This window comes from Trichomycterus rosablanca, chromosome 4 (genome assembly GCF_030014385.1).
Source record: "Trichomycterus rosablanca isolate fTriRos1 chromosome 4, fTriRos1.hap1, whole genome shotgun sequence".
Taxonomy (NCBI): domain Eukaryota; kingdom Metazoa; phylum Chordata; class Actinopteri; order Siluriformes; family Trichomycteridae; genus Trichomycterus; species Trichomycterus rosablanca.
The window spans coordinates 48,388,908-48,400,555 of NC_085991.1; the positions used below are offsets into that span (position 1 = coordinate 48,388,908).

At 43.2% G+C, this 11,648-nt stretch overlaps 1 protein-coding gene across 1 annotated transcript in view; it reads left to right on the forward strand.

The window, feature by feature from the left end:
* abcf3 (ATP-binding cassette, sub-family F (GCN20), member 3) overlaps positions 1-4,880 on the forward strand; it is a 28,514-nt gene extending 23,634 nt beyond the window's left edge. Inside the window, exons 19-21 of the mRNA XM_062993418.1 lie at positions 1,437-1,569; positions 2,146-2,233; positions 4,340-4,880. Of these exons, the coding sequence (XP_062849488.1) occupies positions 1,437-1,569; positions 2,146-2,233; positions 4,340-4,498 (380 nt within the window). The 3' untranslated portion in view covers positions 4,499-4,880. The remainder of the gene's footprint in view (positions 1-1,436; positions 1,570-2,145; positions 2,234-4,339) is intronic.
* The last annotated feature ends 6,768 nt before the right edge of the window (positions 4,881-11,648 follow it).

The following is an 11,648-nucleotide window of genomic DNA, read 5'->3' on the forward strand; positions in this document are numbered from 1 at the left end:
AGGAACACTCAGTTCATCGCAGGGTCACAAGACACAGCCAATCATGTCTGTGTAGACACCCGGCTGCACCAGTCGAGCGCCCCAAAGCGCTTCCATTCATCGCTGCTTACCCACAAACGTACAGTGGTGTCTAAAAGTGATCGCCCCCTTTTTAAAGTCAGCCAATAGAGAAATAATCATCTTTCTATCAATTTTACACTGATCAGCCATAACATTAAAACCAGCTCCTTGTTTCTACTCTCACTGTCCATTTTATCAGCTCCACTTACCATATAGAAGCACTTTGTAGTTCTACAATTACTGACTGTAGTCCATCTGTTTCTCTGCATGCTTTGTTACCCCCCTTTCACCCTGTTCTTCAATGGTCAGGACCCCCACAGGACCACCACAGAGCAGGTATTATTTAGGTGGTGGATCATTCTCAGCACTGCAGTGACACTGACATGGTGGTGGTGTGTTAGTGTGTGTTGTGCTGGTATGAGTGGATCAGACACAGCAGCGCTGCTGGAGTTTTTAAACACCGTGTCCACTCTATTAGACACTCCTACCTAGTTGGTCCACCTTGTAGATGTAAAGTCAGAGACGATCGCTCATCTATTGCTGCTGTTTGAGTCGGTCATCTTCTAGACCTTCATCAGTGGTCACAGGACGCTGCCCATGGGGCGCTGTTGGCTGGATATTTTTGGTTGGTGGACTATTCTCAGTCCAGCAGTGACAGTGAGGTGTTTAAAAACTCCAGCAGCGCTGCTGTGTCTGATCCACTCATACCAGCACAACACACACTAACACACCACCACCATGTCAGTGTTACTGCAGTGCTGAGAATGATCCACCACCTAAATAATACCTGCTCTGTGGTGGTCCTGTGGTGGTCCTGTGGGGGTCCTGACCATTGAAGAACAGGGTGAAAGCAGGTTAAAAAAGCATGTAGAGAAACAGATGGACTACAGTCAGTAATTGTAGAACTACAAAGTGATTCTATATGGTAAGTGGAGCTGATAACATGGACAGTGAGTGTTGAAACAAGGAATGGTATTTATGTGAATACCATTAATATGAAAACATGGCGATTAGCTCTATAATAGCCAGTTTAGCTCATTAAACCTCAAGGTCAGACTGTCGTCTTAAAGTTCCTATAGGAACCTTATTTCAAGAGAAGTTGCTAAATATTTATTTAAACAGTTATTAAGCCGTTTTAAGGCTCTAGTACTCGACTGAACCACAGTCCCTGGGCACAAAGCTAGTTCCATAGAGTCCGGACTGAACCACACTGAACTTCTGTGGATCGAGGAGCCAGGCCTTCCATGAGCAGTACCTGACCCCGAACGATCTTCTAACTGAACGGGCACAAACTGCCAAATTTGTGGGAGTTTAAACCGGCAGTGAAAATATTAGCATGTGTTCTAATCAGCAGCCACTTCCTGTTTTGTGTTCAGGCCAGACAGAGGAAGAATACAGGCGCCAGCTCGGTAGATACGGCATCAGTGGAGAACTGGCCACGCGGACGGTGGCTAGCCTTTCGGGAGGACAGAAGAGCCGTGTGGCGTTCGCTCAGATGACCATGCCTTGGTAATTGAGAAGTCATTTTGTGTGTGTGTGTGTGTGTGTGTGAGTGTTTATAATTATATGTGCGTGTATAATTCACAATATTGCTTCAGAATCAGACTGTTAGTTTGCTGTTAGTTGTGTATTAAAACCACGACGCTAAGGCAGGTTAGAACTCATGAGCTGGAGTCTCAGCAGAGCTATCGACCTGGCCAGGCAACGTTTGGGTGGTAGCTCAGTGGTTAAGGTACTGAACTAGTCAATGTTAGGTTGCTGGTTCAAGCCCCACATCGACTAAGTTACACTCGCAAGCCCCTTAACCCTCAATTGTTTGGATTTGATAAAGGTGCCCATCTCACAACCTACAGGACTTTGCTTATTATGTCTCGGACACCTTCAGAGGTCTTGTGGAGCTCTGTATTTTACACCTGACCAGCCAAATGCGTCATCTGTACTTCAGCTAACAAAGACAGCCAGCCTCAAAACTATTGGCACCCTTTTTAATGATGGGTATAAGGTGCATCCCAAACTGCATCTTGAATCATGTACTGTACTATAGGAACTCTTTCTCACCCCGTTTATGCTTCCTCCCTATTTCAGTCCCAACTTCTACATCCTCGATGAGCCGACGAATCACCTGGACATGGAAACCATTGAATCTCTGGCCAAGTCACTGAACACGTTCAAAGTAAGATTCTGTGATGTGCTCGTGTCTCGATTTTCTAGTGTGTGTCGGGTGTCCAGAGCGGAGCTTCAAAATCAAGTGTAATCCATTTAAAGGGGGTTTGGGGGTGACGTCTGGCCTATGCGACAATTAAGTCACGAGCTGCGTCCGGAATCGCATATTTACAGAGTACGCACTAGATTGGAGGAAGTACGCACTACTCGGCCGGTAAAGAAGTACATACTTTCAGTACAGAAGTGTGCAGTATGCACACAACACCGCTACGTACTACACGTGGGGACGTGATGACGTAATATCACCATAGTTACAGACTCATTACAAACCCCACTCGCCAAAATTTTTGATATTTATCGTCTTTTTGTTATTTAATTGTCTTTAAAAAAAATTTATTTTATTTATCTTACTTACACTATTGGCAAAACTGGTTGTCATTTTTATGTTGAGGCGGCGGGGGGTGTTGTGGGCAGCTGCTGAATGTAACTAATAAAGTAACTTGTAATCTAACTTAGTTACTTTTAAAATCAAGTAATCAATAAAGTAACTAAGTTACGTTTTAAAGGATTAATCAGTATCAGAAATCAGATTACTTTTTCAAGGTAACTATGCCATCACTGGACGACACCCACTTTTCCTCAATAGGACCCCCCACTGACCAGATGATGTTTGGGTGCTGGATCATTGTCGGCACTGCGCTGACACTCACTTGGTGATAATATGCTAGTGTGTGTTCTTCTGGTTGGAGTAAACACTGTTTGACAAAAAGTAACCAGGACTTGGTTAGTAAATGTAACCAATACGAGGGGCGCGTAGGTGGCGCAGCGGGATGATCCGCTAGCACGCCAGCGCTGGGATTCTGAACTCCCTGAGTCCTAAACTCAGCACTGCCACCGGTCGGCTGGGCTCCCCCTAGCGTGCCTGCCGCAGACAAAATTGGCCAATCAAAGACTGCAGTGTGGGAAAAGACCGGATCGAAAAGTGGGTGAGGTCTTCAACCCTGGTTAGTAGCTCGAGGCGCCTGTACAGAAAGTATTGGGACACTCTCTTATTAATCATAGAATTCAGGTCTGATCATGCATCTAGTCCTGTGGTCTGCCTTTACAAGCTTTGGGATGAATTGGAATGTCGATTGAAAGCGGTGCATAATTCCTGAGTGCTCTTTTGACTGAATGTGCACAAATTGCATCAGACACAGTCCCAAAACCTGTGGAAAGCCTTTTCCAGAAGATTTGAGACTGTTATAGCCACTCCATATTATTGTTGGACTTGAAATGAGACGTCTACCAAGCTTATGGTCTGATGTCCACATACTTTTGGTCACATGTAGTGTCTGATCTAAAACCCTCTTGGAATAAATAATTAAAATGTAAATAATATGTTGACAGCCTTAGTGTGTACATGCACCATGTGACCAAAAGTATTCGGACACCCCAATTATTTATATTTATTTCATGGATTCATGCGTTTCAGCCACGACAGTTGCTAACAGGTGTAAGAAATCAGTTACATAAAATAAATTGCATGCCTTAAACCTGGCAGCAACAGTTTAGGGAAGGTCCTTTTCTGTTCTAGCATAATTTTGCCCCTGTGCTTAAAGCAAGATCTATAAAGACATGAAGAAAAGCTTGTTTTAAAGCAACTGAACAGCTTTGGGATGAATTGGAATGTTGATTGAAAGCAGTGCATAACTCCCGAGTGCTCTTTTGACTGAATGTGCTCAGATTGCATCAGACACAGTCCCGAAACCTGTGGAAAGCCTTTTCCAGAAGATTGGAGGCTGTTATAGTCACATGTGTAGGGACTCCGTATCATTGTAGGGACGTTGTAGCCTAGCGGTTAAGGTACTGGACTAGTGATCAGAAGGTCACTGGTTCAAGCCCCATCACTGCCAGGTTGCTTCTGTTGAGCCCTTAAACAAGGCCCTTAACCCTCAATTGCTCAGACTGTATACTGTCACAGTACTGTAAGTCGCTTTGGATAAAGGCATCTGCTAAATGCTGAACATGTAAATGTACATATTGTTGGACATATAGCTTATAGTCTGATGTCCACATACTTTTGGCATCTAATGTATCTGTACCATATATGGTAATAACTGTTTTCCTCCTCCAGGGTGGCGTGGTGCTGGTCTCGCACGACGAGCGACTGATCCGTCTGGTGTGTAAGGAGCTGTGGGTGTGTGAGGCCGGGAAAGTTCACCGTATAGACGGCGGCTTCGACGAGTACAAGAACATCCTGCAGGAGCAGTTCAAGAAAGAAGGCTTCCTGTGAACGTCCGAGCCCGTCCAGCACCTTGTGTCCATCCACACTGACCCCTGCATCTCCGTGACCCTGTCGTGAACTCCAGTCAAGCCATTAAACCCACCGCCGCTGAACTGGTTCCATCAGAAATCTGAACTGAATTCTTCGCCCACACCTCCGTGACGCGCACTCGGCGACGGCATAGCAACCGTGCGGTCCACGCTACATCTGTTACTGATCACGTGACTCGCGCGCAGACTGGGCTTCTGGTGCCCACACAAGCAAAACGGAACGGACCGGTCTGATGCAATAAATGGAATGTGGGGGGATTTGTGCCATTTTTCTTTGTCCTTAAATGATCATCGCCAGGTTTAAAAAAATTCTAATAAAAACACGAGCCAATCAGTTTTAACCTGCTGTGTTTATTTAATGATTTCATTATTATAAAAGACACGCCCACTCAATTAGATCTAATAAACGACATGCTGGGTGGCACAGTGGGTAGTGCTGTTTTCCTGGTGGGTCCTGTGTAGAGTTTGCATGTTCTCCCTGTGTCAAGTTCAAAGACATGCAGTCAGGCCAACTGCAGCTGCTAGAAAGTGTGTGTGTGTCCTAGAGGACTGGAGGCTCATTTAGGTACAAGGGGGCTGTGTGTGTGTGTGTGTGTGTGTGTGTGTGTGTGTGTGTGTGTGTGTGTGTGTGTGTGTGTGTGTGTGAGAAAATATTCATGTCAGACGGTAAATGTCTCTCGGACTCATATCTGAAACATCTGTGTACGATTTCTTCAAGTAGGCTTATTTCCTAAATTTTAAAAGCATGCAGAAGGTGGATTGGCCATTTATTATTGCTGCACCATGTGCTTGTGAAAGGTAAGGTTTGTATGAGGTGGAATAGTTGTCTGTCCACGGAGTTTTCCTGCCTTGTGCTCAGACATGGAACCCACCAGAATATACCAGAGTCTAGATTCAAACTTGAGATCTTGGAGCTGCAGGGCAACACCACCAGAGCTCATCACTGTTAATCCACTGCTGAGATCTCAAGCTCTTACGTCTATATGTCTGCTGTGCTATCGACTGACCGGATGTCTGAGAGTGGGGTGGTGGAACGGTTTCCTGATTGTTGCTGCAATTCTGACCCCTGCTGGTTGATTCACAGATAGCAGTGCGTGACTGTACACGTTACTGCTCTCTGTAAGACTCTGACAGGTGAAAGAAGCCGTTAGCAACTGCATGCGCTCTGCATGCTCTGTCAAGGTGGGGGTCTGTAGCACCAGAATAAGTAATAATTGGGGAGTTGGATATGACTAGATTGAGATGACCATCAGCGATGCTGAGTGGGTGAAGTGGCCAACTCAAAAAAGGTGAGCAAAGTTTAACTTTATGCAAACTGATTACTAGATAAACACTTCCATGAACAGACAGCATGTTGACTGTACAGTCGGTGATGGACTACAGAGGGGTGAAATTTATAGACAAGCGATTTCCACATCGCAAGCGATTTGGCATCAATTAAACCACAGCACCCAGAGGCGACGATGGTGATGATGCTGCCAGTGTGAACACAGTGCGATCAGCGACTCTGGCGACAAGAGGCGTTAAATCCCTGCCTGTCTGAATAAAGGGTTAGATCAGGGGTCACCAACACGGTGCACGCGGGCGCCTGGTCGCCCATAAGGACCATGTGAGTCTCCCGCAGGGCATGTTCTGAAAATAGCACTACTGACCATAGAGCTCCATTTAAAAATTGTATATGTTGCTGTTCTTTTTGAATCATTAATACTTGAATTGATGTAGATTTAAAAACGACAATACTGAATATAAAACTGATGGTTAGAATAGTGTCGACTATGTTTATATAATGTTATACAACCAGGCGTAACAATATGACCACGGACAGGTGAAGTGAATAACAATGATTATCTCTTTATCACGGCACCTGTTAGTAGGGGGGATATATTATGCAGCAAGTGAACATTTTATCCTCAAAGTTGATGTTAGAAGCAGGAAAAATTGATCAAGTGTGAGGATTTAAGCGAGTTTGACAAGAATTAAATTGTGATGGCTAGACGACTGCACAAGTTTTTCATGGGAGGTGAGCAAGGAGGAAACCCTTGCTGTAAAAAAAAACATCAGGGCGAGACTAAAGTTTACCAGAGAACACCGAGACAAAGACCAGGACCTCTGGAACAATGAATCCAGAGTTGAATTATCTGGGCACAGTAATAGAAGACATGTTCAGCACAAACCAAACACAGCATTAGAGCACAAGAACCTCATACCAACTGTGAAGCACGGAGGTGGAAATGTCATGGTTTGGGGCTGATTTGCAGCAGCAGGGCGTGGCAAGCTCTCCATTATAGAATCCATGATGAACTCTTCACTGTATCAGAGGGTGCTTGAGGAAAATGTAAGGCCATCTGTCCAAAAACTGAAGGTGAAGCGAAGCTGGACCATGCAACATGACAACGAGCCAAAACATTCCAGTAAATCCACCAAGGAATGGCTCAAAAGAAAGAAATAGAGAGTTCTGGAATGGCCAAGTCAAAGCCCGGATCTTAATCCTATTGAGATGCTGTGGGGTGATTTGAAACGGGCTGTGTGTGCAAGAAACCCCTCAAACCTCACACAGCTGAAGAAATGCTGCAAGGAGGAGTCGATGTCAAAGACTGGCGGTTATAGGAAACGTCTAATTGAGATTATTTCAGTCAAACGGGGAAATACCAGCTATTAGGGCATAGGGTGTCCTAACTTCCTCCTCACAATAAATTATTATTGTTATCGTTATCGTTATTATTATTATTTTATTGTTATTATTATTATTGTTATTATTATTGTTATTATTATTATTATTGTTATTATTATTATTGTTATTATTATTGTTGTTATTATTATTATTATTATTGTTATTATTATTGTTATTATTATTATTATTATTATTATTGTTATTATTATTATTATTATTGTTATTGTATTATTGTTATTGTTATTATAATTTTTTTTATTGTTATTATTATTATTATTGTTATTATTGTTATTATTATTATTATTTTTATTGTTATTATTATTATTATTGTTATTATTATTATTGTTATTATTATTATTGTTATTATTATTGTTAGTATTATTATTATTATTTGTTTTTTTTAATTGTTATTATTATTATTATTGTTATTATTATTATTGTTATTATTGTTATTAGTATTATTATTATTATTATTGTTATTATTATTATTGTTATTATTGTTAGTATTATTATTATCATTGTTATCTTTATTATTATTATTGTTATTGTTATTATTACAATAATTAATACATTAATACATTAATAATAATAATAATAATAAATAATAATATGATTAAAGGTGAACCGTGCAACCTTTTTATTTTCAGTTTGTATCAAACAAGTAGCCCTTCGTATTACTCAGTACCCTTGGTGTGGTGACCCCTGGGTTAGATGGACTAGTCCACTTTGCGCGCCACTGGATTTTGACGCTTCTGGCCCTTTTGGCTTTCCATCCACCACTCAAGGAGAGGCGAGCAGGCCTTTTCTCAAGGAGAAAGAGAGAGAGAGTGAGAGAGAGAGGAGAGAGAGCTCCATTACGGGTTTAATTTACTGTGAGAAATGTAAACGCCGCTCGGCTGATTTGATGTCAATCCGTCCGTCATAAACAAGGCCGGCCGGAGCTGCGGCACCATCACTCGGGTTCGGGTTCGATCCTCCTCCGCACGGACAGGTGAAGAGAAACCCCGCAGTCTGAAAACATGATGCGCTTTCTGCTCGACTGTCTGCGGCCGGGACGTTCGCGCTCAGGCTGCGCCAGGTACACATGCACTGCGGATGCGCACTGATTTTACGCACTTACACCCTTTACCTTTTTCTACTGGAAACACACCAGTCTGATTCATACTGGGCGTCTGGGTTCATTTAATGCATGAAGATGGTTATGTGCAGGGCAGGTAGACGGTGTAGTGCGGACGAAACCTCCTCATAACCTCTGATTATTGTCGGAAGCTTTTCTAATATATTGAATTATTGCATCTGTAAATGAATGCTTTTTTGGGGGGATTTGAGTCATATTTGCTGTTAAAATATTATCTCTTGCATACCATTACCTAAACATGGACTACATTAGTAAATGCACCCTGTGTTACCATGTATTTGTGCCTGGTAAGCACATCTCACAGCTACATAATCCTGTAAGAGTACATTTTCAGTGTACTGGTACTAATACCATGTTCCTGTAATACAAGGTGACTGTTATATTCCTGAGATGTTATGCAGCCCCTCTTTCTCATATCCGGTTTGTGACATGTGTGAGTCATGTGGTGTAAGGAGGAAGACTGCAGGATTTTTTCAATGAAGATTTCTCCTGCTGTACACCCAACAACACACACACACACACACACACACACACACACACACACACACTGACATTGACATGCTTTGATTGCACCATAAATTCATTTACTCTTAAATTGTGCTAAACCCTGGGACTGGCGTCAACACAGGCTAGAAACACAGACCCATACACCCTGAACAGGTTGCCTTTCAACTACACAACATGATGAAGGGATATGCAGAGGATTAAAAAAATGCTGGGCGCTCAGGTGGCGCAGCGATGAAACATGCAAACCCACCAGTGCTGAGATCTCCAGCTCTCCTTGTTTCTACACTCACTGTCCATTTTATCAGCTCCACTTACCATATAGAAGCACTTTGTAGTTCTACAATTACTGACTGTAGTCCATCTGTTTCTATACATACGTTTTTAGCCTGCTTTCACCCTGTTCTTCAATGGTCAGGACCCCCACAGGACCACCACAGAGCAGGTATTATTTAGGTGGTGGATCATTCTCAGCACTGCAGTGACACTGACATGGTGGTGGTGTGTTAGTGTGTGTTGTGCTGGTATGAGTGGATCAGACACAGCTGGAGTTTTTAAATACCGTGTCCACTCTATTAGACACTCCTACCTAGTTGGTCCACCTTGTAGATGTAAAGTCAGAGACGATCGCTCATCTATTGCTGCTGTTTGAGTCGGTCATCTTCTAGACCTTCATCAGTGGTCACAGGATGCTGCTCATAGGGCGCTGTTGGCTGGATATTTTTGGTTGGTGGACTATTCTCAGTCCAGCAGTGACAGTGAGGTGTTTAAAAACAGTGGCAACCTAGCAGTGGTGGGGTTTAAACTGGTAAAGAGTGCTTTAACCACTAGTCTACAACTGCACTGAATGTTTGGTCTGTAGAGGGGTGACAGTGGCTGAACCAAGGTTCAATAGTGCTCTCTGCCAATAGTCATGTTTATAATATTTCGATTAGTACGAGGAATTAGAGATGTTAGCTGCCATCATGGCGCTCAGGTGGCACAGCACTATCGCCCGGTCGGGCGTCTATACAGGTATACAATTGACTGTTTAGTCTGTAGAGGGGGGAACAGTGGCTGAACCAGGTTCAATAGTGCTCTCTGTCTATAGGCATGCTAATAATATTTCCATTAGCACCAGGAATTAAAGATGTTTAGATTCCATCATGGCGCTATGGTGGCACAGCAGTCTATTACGCTAGCTGGGTCTCGGTGGCTCTATCGGCCGGCCAGGAGTCTACACACATATACGATTGACTGTTTGATCTGTAGAGGCAGGAACAGTGGCTGAACCAGGGTTCAGTAGTGCTCTTTGCCAGTAGTTATGTTTATAATATTTTGACTATGGTGCTGGAGCCTATCCCAGCATTTTAATGGACGCAAGGCACACAGTAACACCCCGGACGGGGTGGCAGTCCATCGCAGGGCAGACACACGTACACACACACACACACACACGTACACACACACATTCACCTATAAGGCAATTCAGTGTCTCCAATTAACCTGGCTGCATGTTTTTGGACTGTGGGAGGAAACCGGAGCTCCCGGAGGAAACCCACGGAGACACGGGGAGAACATGCAAACTCCACACAGAAAGGACCCGGACCGCCCCGCCTGGGGATCGAACCCAGGACCTTCTTGCTGTGAGGCGACAGTGCTAATGGAGAAAATAGATCCTTTTATTGTATTTTGGACACTTTACTCATACCAGAGTGCAGGAGTGCATCATGCTTTGATGATGCCTTTTCCAACCCTGTTATTCTAGTTTTTCATTTGTTTACTGATTTTTAGAATCGGTTGTTTTTCTGCATTACTTTAAAAAAAGTAGAAAGATTTTCTATAGGCACTGTAGCTCCGAGTAACCAGAGAATCGGAGAGAAAAAATGCTTATTCATTTATCTAATTTATTCTGATTAAACTGCTGTTGGTCGAGAGCATTTGCCAGTAACACAGAGTGAGAGATGTTAGTACACATTGGACAGAGTGTGAATCCATCACACTGCATCTCACACTCACCCGGTGACATTCATTCCCCCTAGGACTCCCTCAGAATAGCCAATTCATCTACCGTCATGTTGTTTGGAGGACCGGAGAAAGCCAAGTGTCCATGCAGATAGAGAAATATGACAAACCCATATAAAGCCTGACAGTTTCTTAGACTCAAACCTGGGATTTTGGAGATGTTCTACTAGAATACATGGTGATTTACCGTGTTCTACTATATTGCTTAATCACATTCACTCGGGTCGCACCAAGTCTTACTATTAGAGGACAATGATGGTCCTGAAATGCTGGCTTGCTATCAGATTGAATTTGAGACTCGCTCCAGGGGGAAGTGTTTCTATATATCCTGGTTTCTTCCTCACACAGTTGCCGGCTTCTCTGTTGGCAATCTTGATCCGGTTCAGTATTTTGCTAGCTAAGAGGCTGCTACTCTTTATCTTATCTATATCTATACTCTTTATCTGGGAAGCTTTAGCCGGTGTTGTGAAACGCTTTGGGTATCATGACAGAACCATCCTGGATGAGTCCCATGTATGGAACCATACGCAGTTACGGATCCACCAACTGGCAAGTGGCAATGATGCTTGTTTAAGGCCGTCCCCGGCTTCTTTCTTTACTTCTAATTCCGATACCTTGGTTGTCATAGGCACCTTAAACAGCTTGCCATACTGTGACAACTACAGTAGTTTTCAATTCTGCACTATCCCTGTTCTGTCCACTTTCTCTGTTGTGGGCTGCAGATTTGTTTGTGTCTTTTCTTTTGTTACTTTCTTTGTTATGTTATTTTGGCCATTTCTTTTATTTTCTCTT